This window comes from Lepidochelys kempii, chromosome 8 (genome assembly GCF_965140265.1).
Source record: "Lepidochelys kempii isolate rLepKem1 chromosome 8, rLepKem1.hap2, whole genome shotgun sequence".
Classification (NCBI taxonomy): Eukaryota; Metazoa; Chordata; order Testudines; family Cheloniidae; genus Lepidochelys; species Lepidochelys kempii.
The window spans coordinates 60,963,159-60,990,936 of record NC_133263.1 but is presented as its reverse complement, the minus strand read 5'-3'; the positions used below and the strand labels follow the sequence as shown (position 1 = coordinate 60,990,936).

Below are 27,778 nucleotides of genomic sequence, written 5' to 3'. Positions count from 1 at the left end.
GTGCTTACGCCTTGGAAAAATTGCAGTATTGAGCTAATTTTACAATTTCTGTGCAGTCCATAAAATCGTGATTTATACAGGCTCTTAATGATCTATAATATGTTGGATGTTTTTATACAGTTCTATCTGTACCTCTTCCCCAGCCAATTTCTATCCAGGTTGCTCCCAGTGTTGTGCAAGTAGTCCTCTTCAGGTTTGGGTGCTGCCTCATACAGAATGTTGGTGAATTGAGAGGGCTCAACGAACTTAAATATTAAATACTAGATTTTTAAACTTTTTGGAGTAAAATCATAAATTAGAGCTATCCAGGAAACATATTTCAATCCTGCAAAAATTTTTGAGATTTGAAAATATTTTCCTGTCTCCAATTGAGATAAAAAGTCAAAATATTGAAAATTTTCCTGATCCAAATATCCCCCCAAATTTTGGTTAGGGTCAATCAAAACTGACCAGAAATATTTGGTTTGTTTTGATTTCAACCATTTTTCTATTTGTGCCCTACTAAGCTTAAAATTCAAAATGAAAAGTCATTTCAAACTAACAATTTTGTACCTTTTAAAAAAAAAAATGAGTTGAGAAACTTTCCCATGGAAAGTTTCTGTTTTGATGAATCAGCATTTTTGCTGCAAAACATTTCATTGAAAAATTCCCAGCCAACTCTGTTAGTAGTAATATTGTTGTACATTTTAGTATAGTGCATTTTGTATTTCAAAAGCAAATGGGAATTCTTATATGTAGTGTGCATAACCACTTTAACAATGTATTATGCTATACTTAGTTGCAATTGAGAAGATTCATAATCCTTGTGTCTTTGATATTTACCTTATTCACAAAAATGAGAGCCATCTTTTCTGGTTTCCATTCTGTTGCTTATTTACCAGTTCCTTATAAACTTCTGACCTTAGAAACCTAGGGAAAGAGTCCTTGGCCATGAGACTATAGATCAGTCTCTGAGCATCATCAAAACATTTCAGGGTTGGTTCTGAGATATTCTGTGAAATGTGGTCTCTGGTAGCGAAGTCAATATTAATCTGTGGAAGTAAGGTGTCATAAAATTAGTTTAAATTTTACTGGAGAATTGAAGTTTGTATTCGTGAGTGGTGCAAATACTATTTGAATTTTTTCTCAGAATATGCTCTCTGATGCAAACTAGCATGTAGTTAGTGCCTTTATTTTCTAGTCTATTGAATATTAGTTTATTTTGGCTCCCTGGGCTTAAAGAGATCCTATCACTACAGAAAGAAGTTAAAAATGCTTTTGATTATCTAAGTGTAGATCAAGGCAAGAAATTCTAGCTCTTTATAATACCAAAAGGAAAGCATTTGCATTTCCTTTCAGAGACCTGCCCTTTGCAAAAAATGTTCTATAACACACACAACTCAATCAACCAAGATACCTTAATTCTCCAGCCATTCTAGGGCTATCTGAATGTTAACTATTAACTAAAGGGAGTTCTGTTCTCCCCATGAATCACAGATGTGTAACTTATTAATCATAAAGGAAGTAATAAGAGTCTTTTGAGGTGAAAATAGACTCCCTACTTGTTCTTTAATTGGCTAATTATTAACAATAATAATAAAACTGTGGTCCATGAGAGCAGGATGAACACACAGGATTGCCTCTGGGAAGGGTGTAATGCAGTGTTCAGCAACATTTACAACTGTGTACCTGGACCAAGATACAAATGGTCTGCTCAGAGTTGTGTAGTGTATGAGGGGGTGCTCATTCTGTGTGGGCACATAGACCAAGTCACTGTCTAGTCCATAGTTAATGCACCATTACACCCACAGAAATGTAAAATTAGACCAATAAAATGGATTGATTTTATTATCTGCTGAATGCTTGATAGGCCAGGGACCAAACTGTAGTTGAACTACACACAATAGCTGAATAATTTATCTGCTTCTGAATCTGGATTGATAAACTGTTTTTCTGTTTATGAAAGCATGCATTTTATCACAATTTGGTGCATTCCTTGGATTTATCAGTGTGAAGATTTATTGATACTTTTATCATCAGGCAGGTATTTTTCTCCAAATATTTATGAAACTATTATTTCTAATTTTCCATTACAGAAATAGAACTTTTATTTTTAAAACAGTTAACTGTTGGTGACTTACACTCCTCCAGCACTCAGAATGGGTCACTGTCACCTGACAGCCACTGGAGAGAATAGACCAGCAATATTACTTGACCAGAACCCGCATCCCCAAATAATCATCTCTCCTGTCACAGAGATGGGCCACAGGGCTTGGGAGTCAGAAGAGTGCCAGGGTCTCTGTCCAGTAGGGGAAGTGCATTGGGCTCTGTGTTCTGGGACTTCTGTCTGGGTGGTATCACCTAGCTAGGGCTGTGTTGAAATCATGGAGGCCAAAACTCATAGGATGCAGTGGGCAGGGAGTGGGGACGAAGTGTGCCTGGTGTCATGTACTCCTTGTAAACAGTACAATACCATCTAACATTCTATTACATCTCCCCTTTAAGTTTTTTATATTTCTACCATTTTACATAATCATGTTATCTTTAGAGTTCAGTAGATCAGTCTGTTAAGTATCTCTGAATCATACTGGTTTTCTAATTATAAAACTCAAACATATTTCAACATTGTCCCCGGCTGTCCATTAGTTTCAATAACTGGCTATGTTCCGTGTCTGCCATCTGTAGAATTTGCTTGTTCTGATTATTTTTTAATGAGGAACAAACTGTAGATGTTGAGAGTTTCTGTTGAACTCTCCACTGTCTGTCTCAATCATATATGGTTTAGGTAATTAATTCTTTTTCTTTGTGACAGCTGGAATTGTCTATCCTTTTTCTCCATCCACTTTGACACAAACACGGATGCCAGGTTCTAGATCTGGTAGTTCTGAGAGACATCTGTTATGAAATTTGTTTGGAAGCTCTTTTTTGTCTTTTTATCTGATTTGGCTTCTCTCTTTCTGTCCGGCTACTTTGGAGATAGACTCTCTTCCAAAGTTGGAACAGTAGTTCTGAGTTGTCTTTCCACCAGGAGTTGTGCTGGACTATATCCAATAGCTGCTGTTGGTGTTGATCTACAGCTCAGAAGAGCGAGGAATGGATCTTCCTGTTTCAGGATTTTCTTGGCTGTCTGTACAGCTGTCTCAGCATCTCCATTCACTTGTAGGTTGCTAGTAATACAATCAAAATCATATTTCATTCAGAATTATTTGAATTCTGCTGTATGAATTGCTGTCCGTTGTCCATCACTAGTTGTTCTGGAATACTGAAATGAGCAAAAGTGCACTTCAGTTTCTCAATAACACTGTGATATGTTATGTCTTTTCAATACATTATTTTTATATACTTGGAAAAATAGTCCACTACAACCAGGTAATGATGTCCTCTGAAATCACACAAATCTGCAGCTAGTCTCTTCCAGGTCTGTCTGTGGTAGAGGAGGGTTTATTAAAGCTTCTTTATGTTGTTTTGGTCTATTAGTTCTGCAACTTTCACATGTAGACACTTTATTCTTTGTCTTTGCTGATGCCCGGCCACCACACTGCCTGGTTGACCTGTTCATGGTATTTAGTTAATCCTTGATGTTGTTCATGGATGAGGTTTAGAATTTCACCTCTCATTTTGTTTGGAACTACAGTGTAATCACCTTTAATCATTAGTCCATCTGGCTCACTTAATTGTCCATGTACTGCAAACTAGGCTCCTCTCACTTCCTTCATGCTGTTTAAGGCCAGCTGGCCCAAGTAGCTAATGTAACTTAGAACGTCTTGAAGCTGCATGTCTGCCAAGATTGTTTTTTTGTACCTGGTGTAGTCTCTTTTCTGATACTGAGACTCTCTTATCCATAGCATCCATGTGTGCCCTTACATCATCTTCAAGATCACAGGTGATGCTGGGCTCTGGAACTGTGTGTCTGCTACTACCTGATTTTTGCCAGGAACACAAGTAGCAATTGGGTTAAATCACATTAACGTTATTGATAGATGCTGGCATCACAGTGGTGCTTGATCCCAGTCTTTTCCATTGATGGGAGTTACAAGTGGCTTATAGTCTGTTATCAGTGTAAAAGAATCCAGTCCATACAGCTATTTGTAAAAATTCTCACATATCCTAGGCTTGCCAGACACTCCTTTTCAATCTGTGCATATAGTTTTTCTGCTTCTATGAGTGTGTGAGAGCAAAATGCAACTGGCTTCCATTCAGATCCATGTTGTTGCAATGATACACCACCTGCCCCATAGCTGCTTGCATCTGGACTGACCATTGTGGGTTTGGTCACATCACAGTACTTGAGTACTGGAGCTGTTGAGGTAATTTCTTTTACCTTTCTGAAGGCAATTTCTTGATTTGACCCCCATAGCAAAGATGTGGATTTTAAAGGTTCATTCGGTGGTTTTGTCACTATAGAAAGGTCATGTAGGTATCGACCAAAATAATTTACCATCCTCAGTATACGTCTCAGTTCAGGTACATTTGTTGGTGCATTCAATTCTCAAATAGCTTTTACTTTCTCAGAGCTACGACTGATTCCATCTTGGTTCATTGTCTGTCCTAAAAACTCAATTTGAGATATTTGGAAAATGATTTTTTCTTTGTTTAGCTTCAGTCCAGACTGACTGATTAGGCTTAGAACTTTACTAAGGGTTTTGTTGTGTTCTTCCATCAAAGGACCCATATATTAAAATATCATCCATGAAAACTACAACTTCATTTGTGTTTCTTAACAGTTCTGCCATCTTTCTTTGGAAAATTTCAGGTGCACTGGTAATCCCAAAAGCTAATCTTCAAAAGCAAAATCTCCCAAAGGGTATGATGAATGTAGCCAGTTTAGAACTCTTTGGCTAAAGGAAGTAGCCAGACTCTGTTTGAGGCATCCAGTTTGGAGAATACTGTGGCTCCTTTGCTTTGGGGAGGAAGTCATCCATTGTGGGAGGATCTGTTTTTCTCTCACAGCTGTTTAATTAAATCTTTAAGATCCATACAGATTTGTATTTTTCCATTTTTCTTTATAAACAGGATTACTGGAGCACATGGTGTTCGTTCAGATTTTCTCAATAATGCCTATCTGCTCCATTCTCTTTAATCTAGTTTCTACGTTATGAAACAATGGGATATGAATCCTGCAAGGTCTATGCACATTATATGGTTCAGCATTGTCTTTTAAGGTTATTTGTACTGGATCTCCTTTTAAAAGCCCAATATCTCCAAATATTTTGAGTTCTCACACATTTTTCACTAGGCCTGCCATGATGTGTCTGGTTAGATTGTTGATCTTTGATCCTTTGATCATGTACATTCTGAATGCAAAACTTTTGTCTTCGTAAATTGTTTCTGTGGTAAACTGGCACATACAGTTCAGATTAGCTCCGGAGCTAGTCAAGGAGATATCAGGTAATTTCAGCTCTGGGAGAGATTATAGGTGATTGTAAGTCCCTTTTGAGAGGATGGTTACATCTAATACTTAGTCATTTAAAAGTTAATAACCTTTCCATGAATATTCAGTTTCACTTTCCAGGCAGGCTATGTGTCACCACATGTGATAGATCCCAGAAACAATGGCTCTTGATTGTCTGAAATATTAGTCAACTCCCTGACTGCCTTGGTATGGCAAACAGCTGCAAAATGTCCATATTTTGTGCATTTATTACATATTTCATGTTTAGCATGACATGCATCTTAAGCTATGAATTTTTCCAAATCCTCTGCATTTAGTCTGAAATTCTTGGTAGCCTGGGACTCCCTCATAGCCTCAGGGCTTCTGTATTAATGATTTTTAGCTCTCATGGTGTGTCTGTTTATAGCTTCTAAGCTAGTTTCAGGTTTTTCAAGTTGCTCCTGCCTCTTCTTCTGCTGTTTGACTAGTTCAGACTGTTTTGCTAAGGGGGTAGCAGTTTGTAGATTTAAATCTGTCTTTAATTGTAGTTCCTGTGAAATGCTTTTATCTCTAGGTTCAATGATTAGTCTGTCTCTGATGTTTTCATGTTTTGCAGTCCCAAAATCAGAGTTTTCAGCCAAAGTATGCAGAACTCTTATAAAAGAGTCAACATTTTCTCCTGGTTCTTGAATTCTCTGATGAAAACATGCTCTTTCATAAGCCACATTTCTCTGAGGTGTAAAGTATGAAATCAAAAACATACAGAAGCCTTTCATAATAATCTTTGTGACAATCTTCAGTAAAGGCAAAAGATTTAAAGATATGCTTTGACTGCTTCCCCATAGCATAAATTAAAGAAGATACCTGAATATCTCCAGTTTCCGGTGGAGTTTTGTAGCAGTTCAAAATATTTCAAAGTACTGCTTCCAGTCTGTCCATTCTAAAGTTCCTTGAAAACGGAATTTCTCAGGGGCACTGAGAAGTGGCTTGTTGATTAGATTGATCCCGCAATATTTGTTGCTTTGTTCTTTCTGTTTGCAACCTTGTTGCTAATTTTCTTCTATTTGTACTCTCCTCTGGCACCAGTTAGACTACCTTTACTTCTGACATAATGTCATGTGCTTCTTGTACTGAGTAGGCTGCAGGGCTGCTACTAGAATGTCAGACTCTTGCACCAGATATGGACTGGGTACAGAGTTTCCTTCTTAGAGAGCCACACCAGAGATGTGTTCACTAAAAGATACTCTGTTGCACTGCTAGGAAGGATGGCTGTTGTGAGCTTAATGAAAGTATGTTACACATGACACCTCCTAGTGAACAATATAATACAGTTTAGCATTCTGTTACATCTGGCACTCAAGGGGGGCAGCAAGCAGGGGCTGCTCAGTGAGGGTAGGTGCCCTGTATTCATGGGAGGCAGCAGGCAGGTGGTTGGGGAATGTCTGGAGGAGAACAGTGTGCGAGGTTCTCAGGAGAGGCAGTTGGCAGGGACTGTGGGGTGCCCGGAGCAGGAAGGGAGCATAAGGTGGTGGGGTGCCTGGGGATAGTGGGTGAGAGGAGAGAAGTGCCTCAAAGGGGAGGAGGGTATCTGGTACTCACAAGGGGCAGCAACCAGAGGAGAGAGGGTGTTGAAGGGGTGCTCAGTACTCACAGGGGGCACCAAGGAAGAGGTGCCTGTTACTCACCACAGTTTAGCAGTTAAGGAAGCCTTCTGTTCCTTGTGGACCTGTTGCTGCAAAGGTCAGGTCAGGTGGTCTTTGCTGCCAGGACCCAGCTCTCTGCTAATTTTGCTTACTAACTTCAGAGCAGCGCAACCAACCAGAATATCCGTCTTTGCAACGGCACACCATGCCATCTGGCAGGGACTCTGCATGGAGGGACCAATCCACCATGTCTCCTTCCTGATTGAGGAGTTGGGTCCAGGGACTTCTAGCATGTCCAAAATTTGGGTGAAAATTAGTAAAAGTCAAATAATTTTTTTTAAACTCAGGAATTTTTCGGGAAAAATGGGTAAAAACTGAAAATGAAGGACCTTATATATAATGTAGTCTTAAAGGACATTTTAATGTTTTGTTTTGCTTTTAAAAAAAGTAAAGTCTGAGTGTTACTTTATCTCATGCAGAAGAAAGGACATGTCATAAAATAATTTTTAAAAAGGGGGATTCATGAGCAGATAAGTACTAAATTAGAGGCCCTGTCATTTAGTTACTCCTACTTGGCGCTACTAGCATTTTATTATAATAATATCCTTTTTGCTATCATCTGCAGTTTCAGCTAGATAATTTCACTCATGGTTTTCATGCTCCAAATTCAGAGGTATTGAGTCCCTGCAACTCTCATTGACTTCAGCAAGACAAAAATTATAGGATTTGGCCTATCATTTTTGTAATATTGTTTGTAATAATAATAATATAAAAGAGCTTTGATCAGTCATAAGACATCAGGACATTCAAAACACTGTCACTATCAAAAGCAGAAGGATCAGTGCAAAGGCCACGGAGGGAGCACACATCATAAGGTAATTAATTCACATATTTCTTCATTCACACAAAACATTTTCTTTCGTGATCAAATTGAACATTGTGGAAGGAATATTTCAAAGGGACTGTTTCAATATTCATAACATCAAAAATCTCTGTTAAAGGAAATGAACAAATAGTAGCCAGTAGCGCACTTTAATTTACTTTGTGGAAGGAATGTAGTTTATCGTACCATAAAAAGCATATTGTCAATGAAAAGCAAAGAAAAGTAAATGCACAGCCACTATTGCCAACCCCAACCTTTCAAAAATCATGAGATTGGCTAAATAATCATGAGATGCTAATGTAAACTAAGACATTTGTGAGGGTTTTTATGTGCCTTATGGGTTTTTGAAGCTTTAGGGGGATGCCACCTGCTCCCAAAGTGTGTGAGAGCTTTTAAGGGTCAAAATTCAGCCTCAGATATACATGCAAAAATGTTTCCTTCCCCTGATTACTCAGAGAGGGCTCTTCTTGCCCTCCTCCACCCCTAACGTGAGGGAGCTGCCATCTAATCTCTCTACTACCCCATCACTATCACTCCACCTTCTTCAGCCTCCCTTTACCCTTCATTAGAATTGCAGAGGAAGTCTGCTTCTCCCCCACCCCACCTGCCAGTGTCCTGCTCCTCCCACATTCTGCACATGAACCTTTTATAGGGTCTCTGATGCTCCTCACAGTCCATTTCCTAACTCTCTTGTCTAGGGTGGGAGCCATTTTGCCTGTGGGAGGTGGCAGCCACATTTATTACAGGCAGCCTCACTTCAGCAAGCAGATAGACTGTAGGGAAATTGCCATCATACTCTTTTCAACCCCCTTGAGAGTAATGGGACAGTTATTCCGAGTAAGGGAAAAATCACGAGTTAACATGATGAAAGGCTACCCTCATATGAGAGGTAAAAAAAGCCCCAAAATTGCTAGAGTCATGATAAAATTGAGTTTGCAATAATGCGTACTTCTCCATGCATCAAAATGAGAGTGCATGCATTAAGAGGTAGCACTGAACCCAAATCCTGTGTAATGTTTACCTGAAGTGTATATTCAGACACTAGATGTCTCTGTGTGCTTTTAAGAGTTCTAAGAAGGGTGTATTCTCTCGTAAATGAGAAAAGCAAAGCTGGAACTCAAGCTGTTTGGAAGCCTGTTTGGTTGTCTGTAGTTGTAGTTACTTGTCTTTCATAAATGCATCCTGTTGTAGACACACTGTGATCTTGAATATCATTACATTCTGGATCTGAGCTTTGCAGCTTGAGGACTATCCCTGGAAACTATCTGAGGAAAGTAAAAATGACTGTTTTACCTCCCTTGGAGCATCAGCCTGGATAAATTCTGAATAAATCTTTTGGGCTTTTGAGGCAATTTTAGCAGAAGACTTAGTTTTCTTGAAGTCCTCACAGGCCATCCAGAAGTCAATGTTCTCCTCACTGAACTCGGACTTCAGGAATGTTCTAAAGGCAGCCAAGCCATCTGCAGAAATAGAAAAATAAATTAGAAGACCTATATAATCTATGGTTTCAGAGGAACAGCCGTGTTAGTCTGTATTCGCAAAAAGAAAAGGAGGACTTGTGGCACCTTAGAGACTAACCAATTTATTTGAGCATGAGCTTTCGTGAGCTACAGCTCACTTCATCAGATGTTTACCGTGGAAACTGCAGCAGACTTTATATAATCTTTTCTTTATATAATCTATGTAGCAGTCCAGAGGGTAAATCATGTTAGGGTCCAAAAATTGAATCCTTCTGTCCTTATTCAGTCTACAAACCCCTGGGACAAATTCAGCCTTTTGTTAGACTCAAACAAAACTGCTTCCATTTCAGTGTAATTGTACGAGTATAACAGAAAGCTGATTTTGGAACTTCGAATTTAATGGGAATCTTGTCTGAGAAAGGACCACAGGATTTAGCTATATCAACATAACCAAATGTCAACATTTGGGGATTGATCACTCAGACAAACTCTCATTGAAGAAAGATAGTTGGTTTCTGTTTGCTTCCCCCTTCAAAATTCAAAGTAATCAATGAGAGTTTTTTCCAACTCAGAACTGCAGAATTTGACATGTGAAAAGTAATTTTAATGGGAAGATATTTACTTGTATTAGAAAGATGGACTAATTCATGAAAAATCTTAACTTTCCACTATTTACAGTATTACCTGTAGTTCATATGAAAATTATACACCATCAGAAAAGGTTTTGAGATTTAAGCAGTATATTGGGACCTGGGAGATGCCCATTCAGTTCCTGGCTCCACCACAGAATTCCAGTGTGGCCTTGTGAACTCGCTTAATCTCTCTTTGCCTCAGTTCCCCATTAGTAGACCGGGGATATCCAGGAAATCCAGTTAATCTTCTCTATTTAGATGATAAGAACTCCAGGGTTTGGAGTCTCTCTTTCTGTGTGTTTCTCAAGTGCCAACTGTAGTGGAGTTTTAATCTTGGTTGGGACCTGTAGGTACTACAAGGTAATACAGATAAGAAGTAATAATCCTGTATTCCATATCTTGTCATTTGAAAAGAATTTTCTCCCATTCAGGAAATCCATTTCAGACTGATCCTGAGACAGTCTGTGGAAACTGAAAACTTATTTGGGGAGAGTGAAACTGTAATTTTATTTAAAGTCCATGTAAATGAAAAGGGAATATTTAAGAATGCAATTTAAATTCAAGTTTTAAGACTTTATGCCTTTCAGTTGAAAACTCCATCTGGCAACTGTACTTTAAACGCAGAGAATTTCATTATGTTCTTGAAAGCTGTACAGGATTTGTATTGAAATTGACACCGAGATGGGAATGATGATGGGAATTTTGTCTGTCAGTAGTTTCCTTGTTACAGAACTCTAGACTGATCCTGCTCCCACTGAGGTCAATGTGACTTTTACAATTAACTTCAGTGAGAGCAAAATAAAACCTTCTGCTAGGTCACAACTAGTGGAAGAGCCAAGATGGTACAAAAAGGGCAGCTCTTTGGGGCAAGCGCTGTCTTTTATTCTGTATAGATAGCACATAGCACCTCTCGTTATCTGGACTAAATCAGGTCCTGGGCCACGGCAGAGGATGGCCAGAAACAATGACTGATAAGTTAGGAGTGGTGTATGATCTGAATTGCAGAGACCAATTGGAAAGCTGCTGCTTGACACAGCATGTACCACTTGAGACAGGCATTCATTAAATCCTGAGGAACTAAGGCCAAAAACCACAAACAAACCAAAAAAAAACCCTCTTCCACTGGCCATACAAAGAAGCCACCAAACAAAGGAGCCCCATGAAAAACCACACAACCCAGGAACAACGTAGGCCAATGTAAGGGTGAAATGTTGCAGGAATGACAGCACAACCCCTATAGTTAACTGTTTCCAGGCTATCCTCTTGCTTTTAGTCACTGATAACTTCCCTAAATTTTCACCTTTTGGCTGAATGTTTTGTTTTTGTTCTATCTCTGCATGAAGATGAACTGGGGAGTAGGGGGCGGGCAGGATGGTTGGAAGGGAGGTTTGAGTAAAATCAGTTCAACTGCAATGGAGGATGGGCAAGGAGAGTGGAAAACATCCCCAAGTAAGAGTTGGCCAAATTCTGCCCTCCATTCTGCCCGTGCAACACCATTGAAATAATCTTAATAGGTCCAGATTCTTCAGTGAGGTTCTAATTTGTGTATTTTTTTAAAATGTAGCTAGTAATTTTTAAAACTAACCGTAGGTGTCATATTTAGATCAAACTGCCATTTAATTATAACATCTCTGGGCTGGAATCTGCTCCCACTGAAGTTGGTGCCAAAGCTCTCCATGACCTCCGATAAACAGTCAGTAGATATGTTTTTACAGTACTTCTTACCTTTATTTTCCAGTAGTGTATCCACAGTCTCAGACCATGCCATTGTTTCCTTAGGGGTTGACCTGTGGAAACAACATCTACCCTTGAAAATAGCATTGTGATCTTTTGCCTATGCAGTCTATGTTAGTTTTTCTGTTGCTTGGAACATGTCATCATCACCTCATTAACGAAGCAAGATGAGTAACTTACAGCATTGCACCATATATCAAACAGTAAAAGGTTAAAAGAAAGCCTGACTTTTTTTAGTGTACAGATAACCATAGAGTACTGCAAAGTAGAATGTAATTTGACACTGGCAACTTGATTATTAATCTAGGAGACAGTAGTAATAATGTTTGCAATTGGCTGAACTATAATAAAGGTGCAGGAGATATATTAGTCACTGTTCTGTAGTGGAGTGCTGGATTTCTTCTCAACTTTGAATGGATTAACCATTAATTTATATGACACTTTTTGCTTGCAATAACTAAAATTATCTAAAAGGTTATCACACTAGCAATGGTGTGATAAATGGACTATTTCTCAGTTTCTTACTAGTATAAATATCTGGATCCGTTCACAGTTTTGCTTCTTAACAAGGTTTTGATTAAGTATTTGTTAAAGCTGTAATAATCTGTCTTTTTTGTTTCCCACTGGCGTTGGAGGCTCCCCCTCTCCCATTTCTAAGAAAGCACAAGAATACAATTACTTAATAAAATTTCAATTCTGGGCTGATGTATCTAAATCTAGGAACCTGTCAGGGCAGAATAAGATCTTTTCCAAACTAGTTAATAATAATTTTAAGTGCTCCTTCCTTCCTTCCGGACTTGGTGCATGTGGAATATGGTCTAAAACAGACTTGCTGAACACCTGAACTGTTATCCATTGTCCCTCCAATGAATAAAACCCATTATTATGTAAGTCTTACACCCTAGGGGGTATCTGATGCAGAGCGGTCAAGTGGTTGTTTGTTTATATGTTCTATTTATTAGGCTGGCTCCATTTTTTTTAAATGATCAGTTTCTGAAGATTTTACTGGACAGCAATATTTATAGCACAATCTGTCTAGTTAGATAATTTTAAGCCACCTATCACTATATTTTAGGATTTCATCAAGATGTGCCTTACATATTGATATACAGAGTGGAATGACTGTGCCACTCACATGTATGGCCAAGTCTACACTGAGGCCATGTCTACACTAGAAAAAAAAGGTTTATTGTTAACTAAAATGTTATAATCTTAGCATAGACAAGGCAAATTGTATATTTAACACTTTAGGGTTTTCTTCAATCAGCTAAAATATTAAAACTACAATTTGCCTTGTCTAAAATAGCATTTTCCCCCCTCATGAAGACCACGCTGTGTGCAGTGAAGATGAGGATATGTGTAAATTAGGCTTGATCTACACTGAAAATTTACATCGACATAGCTACATCTCTCAGAGGTGTGAAAATATACACGTCTGAGAGACATAGCTATGCTGACCCGATCCCCTTGCTAGACAGCACTAGGTAAACAGAAGAATTCTTCCATCAACCTAGCTATTGCCTCTCGGAGAAGTGGATTAACTACAGCAATGGGAGAACCCCTCCTGTCACTGTAGTGAGTGTCTACAGTGAAGCCCTACAGCAGTGCCTCTGTAGCATTTTAAGTGTAGACATAGCCTCAGAATATTTTTCTATTAGTTAATTGATTGCAAATGGCAAATGTTTGTGACCTGCCCAAGGGATCAGCCTAGGTAAATGACAACAAACAAAGAGTTGGGGAGTGTCAGTAAGAGCCTTTTCAAATGTGAATTGTTCTGAGTTAATAAATTCAAGATAAAAATCTTAGTGAACTGAAGAAGTAGACAACTCCTCAGATAAAGAGAAACCACCAGCACACAGAATCACATTGGCATGAGGGAGAGTTTGGTTACATACACCAGAGAAAACTCTTACTAAAATTTCCATGACATTTGTAAAGGCTCAATTTTTAACGATCGTGAGAGAGGATCTAGGCCTCATACCCTAATTCATAGTTCATAACCAAAAATTAGTGGGAGAGGTGTGTTGTACTGAGCAAAATGCCAATCTGCCTATTTGAAAGGACAATGCAGAAACTGTCTGGGGCAGACGTGCAATCTGGTGTCTGAAGTATGTAAGCTAGTTTCTTAAGCCTTTCAAAAGCAATTATTTGACATTGTTAAAGGGTTTTGGTATTGTCAGTGGTTCCTAGAGAAAGCAGAGAGTCCAAACTCTCTTGTTTGTGTAGGTTACTGGTTTGCAAAGCCGAGGTAGCTGCTCTGGATCAAGGTGGTCTTGTTGGACCTACAAGCTGACCAAGATCTGGGGTTTAATAAACTGGCTGAGTGAGGTGGGGAGTCACTCACCTCCCTCTGGGCACAACAGCAGGATCTCACTGACAAAGAGATGTCAGAGCAGAAACTTGCTCTTTAGTCATATAAAATATTTCTTTTACCTCTTAGCTAAGCTGAGATGACCATATTTGGTTTAGCTTATCAGAAGGGTAAATCAAGATATGTTAAGCAAACAGCTTGTTTTAATTCCATTTTATCTCTTTTTTTGTAAAAATTATTTACAAATTTAGTTAATATTATTGGTCTTTGGGTAACTTCACTCTCATGTCCACAGGAGAAAAGAAAACCTCCTCACCTCTAAGAAAAGGTGCTGAAGGGTGATGAGTTTCTTGAACCTATACCCTTCTCTGGCTCAGTCTGGACAGAGGTGTTTTATCCCACTGATTTGTGTTGATTCTAGGCTACCGCTGGCAAACAGAAGGGGTATATCTTCAATGCACAGTTAACCTGCATGACTTCAAAGTTGCTAACTCTCTGAAAACCCCCATCTGATTCACTGCATGTCCCATTTGCCCACCTCCTTGGGCTGAGCAACCAGTCAGAGCTGCTATAGGAAGACCTCCTTTCTTTTTCCCCCCTCCCCTGGGCAACCCAAAGCCATTCTCACAGAGGGGAGGGTGAAGCAGGGAGCTAAAGAACCCAGTAGCTCTGGGTAGCTCTGCTATTTAATCCCCACTCCCTCCTGGGACCAATAAGGATGGCACAGCACCTCTGCTCCTCCCCCAACCCTGGGAAGGTTATACCTCCCAACCCTTCAAGTGGCTAAAGTGGGGATGGCTCCTGCCCCCAGGATGGAGGGAGGTCTGGGGAAGGAATTGCAGAGTGAGTCCACCCCACACTCATCCCGTGTTGACACCTGGAATGGGTGGAAGGGACCCTGCTGCAACTCCCTCAAGCCTGTGTGTGTGTGTGTGTGTGTGTGTGAGAAACCCCGGGAGGAGTGGGGGTAAATTGATGGGGGGAGGGGCCTGTGGGGAGGATTGTCTTGGAGGTTGGGGGCAGAAGTAATTGCTGTGCAGGGGATGGGCAGATGTGACAAGCTCATGCAGTAGGGGCCAAATTCACTGTACCCGGTATAGCTGGGGTAATGGGGAATACTATCTGTCACACATACACAGGGTATGGGCTGGGAGGAGGGGAGGTGTGTTAAAAATATTTTAAAAATCTAAACCATAATATAATCTTTAGAAAAAAATCTCAAGATTTTTTGGGCAACTGACTCAGGATTTTTGATCTCTTGAAGTTGGTAATACCGAGATTAGCACCCAGTTCTGAGCACCCAGGTTAGTGTAGGCTGCGTGTGAGTACCTCTATAGCAAACTCTCAGTGTTACTATATCCTCACTGTTTCTGCACTTGCCTGTGTGTGTCAGGGGACATATCTCACAGTTCTTTGTGCTGTGATACTCTCGTATTGTTTCCCAGTCAGTTATATCGGTTGTGGGAGACACAAAATGTCCTTCCAGAGAACTGTGGGACGGGGATTGTATGACTATCAGCACTTGAGTGATTTAGCCTATGTCCTTACTGCAAAGTGGGCAGTTTCCATCCTGAGGTATAGCCGGGGCTCAGGTTCTAGGTAAGCTAGCCTGGGCTTAAGCACCTCCAAACCCTGGTCAGAGGTTCTTCTGTGTAGATGGTAAGGAAGTTTGGGCTAAACCTGGTAGGAACCTGGGTTAACTATGCAGTGAAGACTTACCCTAGGTGGGAAATCAAAAGACCAAGGAGGAGATGTGAGTTGGAGGAGATTATTGGTAACAATGTCTTCATCCAAAAGACTCCCACAGAGTAAATTGGGTAAGGAAATCACTCATTTTATTCAGAACAATGAAGGGTCTAAATTGACCCTGCTAGGTTCCAAATATGCAAGTCCAGTTATTTCCTATCTCATGCTTAGACCACGAAGCTATGGCCCCTAATGAGGACAGGTGCTCAGTCCAGCTAAAATTAGACTTGGTGATTGTTGTCTCACCAAAGCACTGCCGGCCTTCTGTGTCTATCAGGTATGGAGGCTATTCATAATTCTTAATGGGGAGGAATCTCTTTCCTCTGCAGGTGCATAACACCCAATCAAGAATTCTATGCTGCTTCTTTCTGAGGAGTAGAAATGCGAGGGCAGATTCTTTCAGGGTTGATTGGACATTTTATAGTAACCTTTAATGTGAAGTTTATGATGCTCTTGACTGACTGACAAATCTGTTCTGAAATCGTCTAAGGAACATTCTTTATGTCAGTCGTTGATCCTAGCAGGGACTTATGCTCCTATCATGATGCTCCTATATATACTATAGATATTGACTTAAAAAGATGTGTTTCCAGAGACTAAACAGCTGGTAATGGCTAAAACTGGTCAAACTCTTCATTCTGAATAGTATATTGAGGGGCTTTTTAAAATTTTTTACTCAGTCATGATTACTATAAATATATATGATATTCTTAAATATTCCCTGAGATCTAGGTTCTCACAGCTAGTACTGAGCTGCACAGGGGAGTTTGTGAGTTCTAATCCACACAGAGTTATGAAAGTATATTACAGACAATAATAGTATTCATTAATTGCATACTTATCAAGATGCAACATGGGAGCATTAATATGTTATAATGTAAGTGCCATTGTTTTCAGAGGAGTTTCTATAAGGTTAGTGCATTGATGCTATAAAATCGCAAGCATTATATTGAAGTAGCTGTCAATTTACTTGCATCATAACTGCAAAATAATACACACAAAATTAATAAAATTGCATATGTATAAACGGAATCTAAATATAGTCAATATATATTAAAACGCAAATCAAAACCATAAAATATATTATATGAAATTGTGACATTGTCAATTGTCTGACAATCTGTGAGCCTGTCACCTCTCTGCTCCTGCTCACCAACTCTCTCCCTTTGGCAGAGTTATGCCAGCAGAGAAATTGGATCAGTAAATGTAACAACTTTAATCAAATATATAACAAATACCTGGGAAGTTCAGTGAATATATAACTGCTTTCAAATCTCATGGGGAAGCAGAATGACAGACCGGGGAAAATCAGAAAGAATGGCCCTAATCCTGCATGCTTTCCTCCTGAGAGTAGTGTTGTTTGCTTCACTCAGAGTGATCTTACTGACTTCAGTTGGATTACTCTCATGAGTATCGTGAGCAGAATTTGCCCCAAGGACCAAAATCAGCATATTAATTATAAATGAGGAAGGAAATAAAAACTGTCCAGGCTAATCAGATGTCAGCTGTCCCATTCCATACATCTTCTCAGATAAAAATAGCCATAAACAACAACTCACTTCACTGGCATTTTTCATTCCACTGTCTGACTGTCACAGGTAATGCAGATTTTTTCTTTCTGACTGATCTTCAAGTTAAAGGTAATGTGACAGCAGGAACATTACAATTAGTATGCAAATAACCAAACAGCGGGTTGCAAATTGACATTCTGTTTTTACCACTTTCTTTCAAATTATTTCTGTTTCACAATCATGGCTTGTTTTTGATCATGGCCAGCCTAATTTAATCCCCCCAGTGCAAGAAATAGCTATTTAATTAAACATGGTTTAGATGGAAACATCTCTCAAACTTTCTTTATACTCTGAGCAACATCTTCACAGAGACATCATCTTGTGGGTCACTTCCTGGTCTTGAACCCGTGTTGTTATCAGCCTACCGATCATGAAGAGAAAGGTGGCAAGTTGTGCCTGTTTCTCTTGCTCCTCTTTCCTTTTCCTACTTCCTTCCTACCTACCAATAAACAAAACAAAAACAAAAAACAAACCCTATACTGCATGCAACTAACAAAGCTGTGCCAATTTTTTTCCAAATTCATTATAAGCCCTCCAAGACAGGATTGTTCCTTTTGTGTGTTTGTACAGCATCCTGAACAATGATGCCCTGGGCCTTTGCGTACTATAATAATATAAGTATTTAGTCCTACTACTGCTACTACTTCTGCTACTAGTAATGTGATCATGCAACATCCCAGTGGCAGCTACAGCAATGCATTCAGAGTACATCTCTTTTCGACATAAACTCTTAATGTATTTTCAATGGTGCTATAAGTGTATTTTCTTTCTGGGAAAACTAATTGCACTGTCTCCTTCTGCTTTTCGTGTTCTCTCTCCTTTCCCTCTGTTCTTTATCCCCGAGCTTCCCTGCATGTGCTTCATACTGCCTGATTCTCCTCCTTCTCCTGTACGTTCCTCTGTCCTCCTGCCAGTCTCTCTGTCCCCTACTCCTCTGAACATGTTGGTCTGCAGACTGGTTTCCTTCTCCTCTCATCTCCTCTCCTCATCTCTCCTGCTGTGTCGTCCCCTACTCATTCTGCCCAGCTGAATGCTCAGCGATTGGTTTTCTTGGGCATATGAGCTGTATGAATGAATTAATATTGTTTTGAGCAATTTTTAAGTAAGTGAGACCTGCACGAAGGACTGTCTTAAATAAGTAACTCCCTGCATTAGGGACCACTTCAAAGTACTATTATGCAGTTTCCAGTACAATTTTGGTTGACCTTTATTCAAAGACAGATTCTGCTAGGCAACCAATATTTGCTGGTATCCTGAAAAATCAATTCAGACAAGTTTTCTTGTATTGGCTTTTAAAGGGTAACTGTAGGATGGCCTTAAATAACTTACCCTGGGAGAGATTAGTTTAGTATTTTGAGACGTTTGATTCAGTATTCCCCTTAGAACTACTTAAATATTTTGAAAACCTTATTAGTTCTTAATGTCTGTTTATTAAAGAAAATTTAAGATCTCAAAATTTTAAAAATTACTTTAGCTAACTGAATTTGTATTAAGTACTTCAGCAATACTTAACAAGATCCTCAGCACAAAGAAACTAGATATTTTCATTGATAAGAAAATGTAGATTCTTCTCATTTTGATGGCAATGCAAGTTAAATGCAAATGTATCACACATACCAACAAAATCTTATCTTTAAAAATAATTATAAAATCTAAAAATTCAACATTGTCTAGAAATTCTTTGCAATTTTACCAGCCCAAGACCAAATAAATAGTGGCTTGTTAGTGAGCTTAAAGAGTATTCTGAAATATTTCATTTGTTTGAAAAAAGCAGCTTGGTTCCCACGGGCTATTGGTATAATAGAAAAAAAATCATTGCAATATGTCTTTGTGTAATTATACTGTAGCGGGGTGGTTACCCGCTCCGGCTCTGACAGGGCTGGGGCTGTGGTGAAAAGCCCAGGACCATTAAGGGAGCAGCCGCAGCTGTGGCCAGCTCAATCAGGCCCAGCTGGCCCCTATAAGAGTCTGTGAGCCAGGAGCACCATCACTCTCCCTCTGCCTGTAGAGGGAGAAGGGCCTGGCTGCAAGGTGCTGAGCAGGACACCTAGATTGGAGCAGGGCTGGGGAAGGGCCAGAGGAGCTGGGAGCTCCGGCCTGGAAAGCCTCAGGCTGCAGGCCTGACTACAGGCCAAATAGGTGTAGGGTTGCAGAGGGGCAGCCCATCGGTAGGTGGAGGCAGCAGGTCCAAAACCCCCTTGCCTGTGATGAGTGGCGTATACACTTCAGTCTGCTCCCGATATAAGGGGCTAAGTGGGGACTGGCAGTAGCCCAGACTAGGCAAGCTGGAGTTAGAGGGTGGGGAGACCCAGAACCTGAGAGGGTAGGGGTACTGCCAGGGGGGCAGCACCCCAGAGAAAGGGGCACTGGGTCCTGGGAGGGACACAGGGGCTGGAGGTAAGGCGGATCACCAGCCTGCAGAGGGCGCTCCGGTGGCTGGAGGAGCTAATTCCCAACGACTACCAGCAGGAGGCGTCGCAGGGGTGAGTCTGAACCTTTACATATATAAAGAAAATGAGAGTTAGACAGTAGTTAGGGAAAACACAAAAATATTTAGGAAAGTATTCAAATGATATGGATAAACAAGGATTTTCTTTTGCTTTCTAAGGCCTATATGTTTAGTTCAAAAATTAAGCTTACTTTTAATAAATTTTTTAAAATGCTGTAGTAAAAACAGACAAACACATAAGTATTTTGGAATCTCACCTTGAAGCTCTGTTCTTGGGTGTGAACAGCGCAGCGATAGCAACTCAGAAAGTTAGTATTAGTATATTCCAAAGCTTGTACAGGAGTTTCTCCATATCTTATTCCATTGTCACAAGCACAGTGATGTTTTCTTCAAGTACTTCTGGGAGACAAGGGGCCAAATTTTGATTACAGTTATCAGTATTGCCAATCCTAAACCTTTAAAAATCATGTGTTAGTTGTCAAAAGCATGATACCGGCTTAAATGATGTGATAGAAATGTGCATAGAGAATAAGGACATGGGCTGTGTCCAATCAGATTACCCTGATGGGCCGCATGCGGCCTGTGTGCCGCAGGTTGCCTACCACTGGTATAGTTTATTTCCATATGGGAAAGGGAATAAGCTATAGTGGTATAAGCACATTTATATTGGTATAACTGCATCCATACTGGGAGTTGTACTAGTATAACTATGTTGGGGGAAAAATCTCACTCCTAATTGACATAGTTGTACTGGTACTAAAACTGTACATAACAGGCCCAATATACTTGATGTGACTATTTCAGTTGTCATTGATACTTTGTTTCACAATCATCACACTTATGGCTTCCTTCCCCGAACATCCCCAAACATTTTTATTCCATTTACTGTTCATCTTGGGTTAGTAGCTCTTGTTTGTCAACATCCTGTGTCAATGCTACGCAAGTGCACTTTCCCTTTCAGAATACCTTCAGAGCAATTCCTGTGTTAGTTTAATGTTGTTTTTCATTGATTTGCTTTATTATACAATTTTCATGGATTTCTAGGACTTTAACAGTCTAAGGGCTTGCCTACATGGCCCCACATTGCAGAAAAAGGCATGTGAGTTGCAGCGCGCACATGCTAATGGGTTGCACTGTGACGGCCCTATGTAGACCCTGCTAGCGGAAAATAAAACCGTACCTAGTTCACATTAATGTAGTCCTGTTCCATAGATGGGGTCAAGATGGGGAAATCACAGGGCAGTGCTTTAGCTTGTGCTGCAGCTCATCCCCCTATAGTCTGCACTGCGGGGCAATGTAGGCAAGCTCTAAGTTGCTCTCCATAAATGTTATTTGCATTCTGTGGAGACCAATATGCTTTAGTACTTTTAACTGGTTCTTTCTTTTTTACTTTGAATGATGGGAGATGTCTCTCATGGAAGCTGTTTAGCATTTTAAGTTAAACTGGCAGCACATCCACGTTTCTGCACAATGTGATAGGGTGAGATTTTTGTGCCAGCATAAATGTCCTGCTTCTTCCATACACAATATGTACATGATCAAATGGAGAGCTAGCTTTATATATGCATGACTTACAAAAGCCATTTATTGAGCACATTACAGGGGAGAACAGTTCCAGTGAACTGCAAGTAAATGTTGTCGCTTCATTTAGCACTAGGCCATTAATCCTAATGTTTGCTCACTGTGCATTTAGGTGCAGGCTGAGCTATATGGCAGTGTTTGAAATGCTAGTTCTCAAACCTAAGTTTGCAGAGGAAATAGAATGAGATTTCACAATGAGCAGGCCTTCTTCAGAGTGAGATACAAATGCACAGTCCTCCACACACACTAGCCCTCAAATTGTCTGATCTTTCTGAGGGGTGCTTGTCAGGAAACTGCTGGATTGTGTGTGCGCGTTGGGGGAGAGGAAAGGGAGGGTCTGTGTGATGATTTTCCTGTCTGATCTTGGAGCCGTCTGGGCTCTGGGACAGACTCCAACATAAATTAGAACAGCCTAAGGGCTGCTGTAAAATTCATTGGTTATTGTTACGGCAGTAGCATACAGTGACTCATTGGGATTCCATGACCATGTCTCCTTTTCCCTATCCATAAATCCTGTGCTGGTGGCCAGGATCGAGAAGTGGTGTAGGATCTACTATGTCAGCTCTATGCCACCGAAGTCTTCCCTTAAACACTGGCCAGTTAACCTAGACAGTCTTATCATATAGGTGAATCAAGATCTAGCCCTCTAGTAAGAGTTCTGTCTCCTTTTGTTTGTGCATTCAAACGTAATAATAGTCTGCATGGAGAGCACATAATAAGATAATTCTGTTGACACTAATGAAAATTTGAAATAGTGATGAGATGAGCACTCCTCTTTAACACTATTCAGATTGTCAAAAGAATTGGAGAATAATCCCTCTGTACAGTCTTCTCCAATCCTGCCATTATGCAGCTGCTGGATAATGGTGGCCATTTTATCCAGGCATCCAAATTTTCTCAGGACCCAAGACCTTCCCAATACAAGGCCAGCTGACTATGTCAAAAGCTTTCATCAGGTCAAACAGGCAATAGAAAGGTTTGTATTTTGTTCAATGTATTTTTTATGTAATTGTTGAGCAGAAACGTTCATACCAGAAGTGTAGCATTGTGATCAAAAAATCATTTCAACCCAGGTTCTGTCCTCATTTACATCCATGAAACTCAGCTGAAGTGGAGACTGATTTTGGCCCAGTGATTTCTGCTCACAGTGTAGAGCTGTTTCTTACTATCTCTTTGCTCAGTAATTACAGGAAATGTTAACAGAACATGATAGAGACCTTTACAGGAAATCTTACTGATCTTATACAAAACTTGGGGATGCCCCCTGTAAATTGTAAGTTACTGGAAAATAAATCAAAAGGCAAAGTGCATTATTACCCCCAACATTTTGAAAATAACATTTAATAAAATAAATAATCATCTGCAAAAATGTGTAAGTCCTTAATGATTGTTTAAATCATTTTTGAAAAATGACGTAAATGATCCACAATTAAACAAACAGCTGCAACATTACATAACAAAATTAATGACAATTGTTAATCTTTGAAAAAAATTAAAATGAATACAATAAACATGCTGAAGGTATTCTCAAAGAGACATTGACACAGGATGTTGCGAAACTAGAGCTACTATCCAGCTAAACAAAGATGAACAGTAAATGTAGGAGTAAAAGTGCTTGGGAGAAAAGGATCAGAGAGAAGAATTCTTCCCAATAGTTTCTGAGAAGGGAAGTGTTGCCCAGCAGGTGAATGACTACAGTCTGGAGTGTTTCATTATCTATTAGAATGACATTTTTGTTAGCGATAGGTTGATTTAATCTAAGTAGTAATCAGTTTAATGTGAACTGTTTTATAGGAGAAAAATGACACTGTCACTCGAGATTTCCTCCCTCTTTTCATCCCTTGCTCTTATGTGAAGGACAGGGACCCAAGTCTGGACCCTTAACAGGTATATCACAAAGTGTAGAGTTTGATATGGACTGTAATCTCTTTAGGGAGGGACAGTATTTTCCTTTTTGTTTATACAGACCCAATCACACTGGGGATACTGAGTAGATTATTACTATACTTACAGCATGCACAGATAGTACCCTGGAAATTATTAAGGAAAAAAAAAAGTAAAATGAGCACAGTACCCCAGCTTCCCATAATGTTTTACTGTTGCAAAAGGGGTTTTCATTTTAAGCACATCATATCTCAGTCATTCTTCTGCAGAGTAACACTTCCTTTGTCAGAAAGGTATGTCAACACAAGGGACATTGTCAGCACATTTTCTCTATAATGATGATGTTAATGAAGAGACCCCAGCCGTGTAATTATTGTATTGGTATTTTCAAAAGTTCAGGGTTTCATTCATATAGTCTTAATAGGTAAGTTCATCCCTGGCAACATGGCTAACATAAGGCCTGGGTACCACTTAAATTCTCAACTAGTGTGTAAATGGGTAATGAAATGATGTATAGGCCTTGTACTGGGCCACTGCATGAGATGATTTTATACATATAGTGCATAACTAAATGATTATGATCTCTATTACATCTAAGCATTACTATTTTCCTTTACACTTATTTTTCTCTTTCTTTATACTAAGTATGCTGTGTTTCTTTCCTAAAGATACAATTGCTAAAAATATCACTAACAGAGCACCGGAGTGGGAAAAAGCAGTTGTACAATCCTTATTCACATTAAAGAATACTTCTGTAGGCAAACAACCTGTTAACTTTGAGTGGGACTAATCACACAGCTTGGGTTGCCATGCAGGACCTTGGAGTTTGAACCTTTATCAGATGTGTGTGTGTCTGAACTCTATTGAGTTCAGTGGGACTAACTGTGTGAATGAGTAAGTAAGCTCAATGTGACTGTCAGGGTTTCAGAATCATGTCACAATTAATGTTTTACTTATCTGATTCCTGTTTTACATTGTAAATAACTTCTCAGTACAGTAGCTTCAGCCCTACTCTGTAGGAAAAGGACAGAATTAATTTTGTGTAAAGGCAGAAATGTAGCTTTGGAATTGTAAGGGAAGAAATCTGAAAGGAAACCTAGCAGGCATCCTCTTTACAGGATCTTCAAACAGAGCACACAGTAGATTATGGACTGGAACAGAAGGCTGTTTGAAAGAAAAGTACACTTTGTAAAATTGCTTGTATTGATTTTAAAGCTTCCTTTTTATGTTAGCTGGCAGAAGTAGTAGCATCACAACAGCAGTGTTGTGAAGTGGCAGATATAAAACAAAATATGGCTAAGTAAAAAAATCATTGTGAGACTAAATCTAAAAGAACCTTTCTCTGAGAAGAGTTTGATTTTAAGTCTAAGTAGTCCATTCCCTGACATTACTGGCATATTTCTGACGTACAGTGCTCTATGGAAAATACATATTTCTATTTCTAGAAGGGGCAAAACAAATAAGAACAAAAGATCTGATATGTCATTTTGTAGTGCTTATTCTGTTTAATCTCCCCCCCCTTATCAATGGCACCCCATATGGCAGTAATTAACCAAGGGCTACAATGTCTAGTCCCAGAGGACCAAAAGCTTTCCTTCCTTTTTTATTTAAAGTACAAGGAACATGCTGACAGTGCTAATAGCTTTAGCTATTCCCAGTTGGAGGGCTTACAAAATTTCATTTACTTTAAATCCTGGGTGACTCTAGTTCCAGGTTGAGGCTCTGGTGAGAGAGGGGGGAAATAACCCTTAACAGCATTTATGGGTACAGTTTCTGGCTAGGCACCTATAAATAGTCACAAATCTAATTTTCTCACAGAGTGAGAATGAGTTTTTCTTAATTTGTCAATTACTGCTGGAATAGCTCACTGTCTTTAACATTATAAAGAAGACTGGAAGTCATCAAGTCAGAGTACTCCATTGAATCAGGCAGTAACAACTCCTTCAATCGATTTTGTCATTTGTTGACCACTTAAGGTTTTCTAATCTTCTGATTTGTGATCCGTGGATGGCCTTTTCCAGGTTGCAAACGGGAAACTCTGCAAAGCTGTACATGTATTTATTTTTGACCAATTAGCTTTCCAACAATCAATATATTTTTCATGAAAAGATGCTAAATGGTTAGCTTGTCATAGTTTGGATATTAAGCTATTAAATTCAGGGAGGGCAGAGTGTGCTTTCGAAGTGCTAAATGTGTGTGAACAATCTCAGGTGCATACATGTTTGCAATACATATACACCACGGGGGAGATTTTCAAAAAGGAGTTAGGCATCAATCTTCAACTGATGTCTAATTAGGGTTGTGCAGCTACATGTGTTTTGTACCTTTGAAAATTTCCCCCTATACCTTTGAAATAAAGCAAAAGATGTTGAATACAACTGCAGAAGTTTTTTAAGTCTTTAAATGCAAGAGAAAAAAGGAAGAAGCTAGAACATTATACAAGATGAGATGTGAAATGAAGTCATGCAGGATGACAGAACTGCTCAAGCATTAAAAAATTACTTTCTCAATGCATTTACATGTAGCATGGCACAGCACCTGAAGAATGCCTTCTCACAAGCAGTGAACTGAAAAAGTTTGATTCAGAGCTGTATGTTAATGAATAGTGATATTTAGTGGCCCAGATGCAATGGCAGGTATATTTAATGTAGGGAGTCTTCCAAATAGATTATTTTATTTTTTTTGAGAAATAAAATGGTGTCATACTTGACTTCACTAATCAGGGAATTTATATAAATAAAAATAATTCTGGTGGAATAGTAAAAATGGCTGCTGGGTAAGTCAGATGAGGTGAAATTCATCCCAGTTCAAAGGACCTGCACATGTCCTGTGTACCATATAAATCCTATTTTGAGGTCTTAATTGGCACATAGGACCAATGTGGGTGAATTTGACTTATCAAGAATAGCTCTTTATATCTGAGCAAGCTATATAATTCCTAACATAATAGTGTTTTCTGGCACCTTTTATACACTTCAGTTTGAATATCACAGCAAGATAACAGAAACATATATGACCAGATTGTTTTTTGGGACAGGAATTGTCATTTTCTGCGTTTGTACAGCACCTACCACAGTGGGGTCCTGATCCATGACAGGCACTCCTTGGCGCTATGATGCTACTGCTGTTGTTGATGATAGTAAATGGGTATATTTCACCATTTTTAAAAACTATGGTCATTTCCCTTAATTGTGTGCCACATCAAAATTATGTATGCATTGTTATATGTTCTACCTGAACCTAGGCTGTCTCATTGTTAATTATCAATCTAACCTTAACATATTTTAAGAAGTAAAATCAAGTCAATAATGTGAGTGGGCATCCACAGTCCACCAAATTAGGTCATCTTAAGTAAAATTAATTGAACCAGAGTAGCTCCTGTATCTTGTTCCCCAGAGACTTAAGGTCTGGTGAACAGGTTTCTCTATGCTTGTATGAAAAAGCTTGCAGAATTGCTGTCTTTAATCAAGCTCTCAGGATTCAAAGTAAGCTTTAAATCTGCCAATACTTATTAATGTGTACTTGGAGTATGTGGTGTTGTGTCAATGTGTATCTAGTCAGGGTTGGGAGTGGGGAGCAGAAGAAGATGGACTAACTTTGCAAATCAAGAACTAAAACATTAGGCCAGATCCACAGCTAGAATAAATTGATGTAGCTCTATTGGCTTCAATCAAACTAAGATGATTTGCATCAGCTGAGGATGTGATCCATTGTATTTAGATATAAGTTGGCCTGTTTTTTATCAGAGATGATGAGATCACACCATGCCTAAGAGTGATCTGTGGTCAGCATCTCTGTTCACATTGTGGATTTAAGTGCATAACTTTAGCCACCCAGTCTCTCCGTAAAGTCACAAGCTTCAACGACCCTTTTGAAATGTGAGAAACTAGCTAACTTAGGGCCTATTTTGCATTTACCTTTCCATAAACCATAAGGGATTGGTCATTGCTGTATGCAGGATGCCACACAAGTTGGACAATGGTTAGATCTGTTACAGTAAATCTTTTGCTTTTATGTTTTTTTCCCCAGTTTCATTATTTTCTATACCTTTATTGTAGATCTATGACTAAAGGAAAGTGACAGAAATGTTCCAGTGGTGGTGGTTAGAGCTTGCTCCAGCCTATTATTTACAAATAACATCTGTTAAAAATTCTGGATTTGTGTGAACTGATCGTATTTGTGAACTGATCCTGATTTTCTTCAAATTTATGAATTTCATTGCTGAATAATTTGGATCAATAATGTTCAGACTGCAGATCATCCACCAATTGCTCATACTGAAACTGTTTGCTTAGTCTTATGTGGTTGGTTACTCTACAATACATGATATTATTTGAGCTCCCTGGTCGGATGTCTGAAGTATTTTAAACAAGAGCATAGCGAATAGTGACTAACAAATAACATCCTTCCAGTGTGTGCTTTCAGTGAAACAATTGTTGTGTGCTGGAATCTGTGACACAGTGAGGACTAAAATATTTTCATGCATACACAGGCAGTTGTCCAAATGTATAAAAATAATAAATTTTATCCTGTG

The 27,778-nt window shown here is 39.3% G+C and overlaps 1 protein-coding gene across 1 annotated transcript; it reads right to left on the bottom strand.

Moving 5' to 3' along the window:
• Window positions 1–827: 827 nt before the first annotated feature.
• Window positions 828–17,329, bottom strand: RGS21 (regulator of G protein signaling 21). The gene is made up of 4 exons (XM_073358215.1): window positions 17,319–17,329; window positions 11,694–11,770; window positions 9,170–9,336; window positions 828–1,031 (listed from the first exon to the last, which is right to left on the bottom strand). Exons 1-4 carry the CDS (start codon window positions 17,327–17,329, stop codon window positions 828–830), a joined length of 459 nt encoding a protein of 152 aa, XP_073214316.1.
• Between the last annotated feature and the right edge of the window lie 10,449 nt (window positions 17,330–27,778).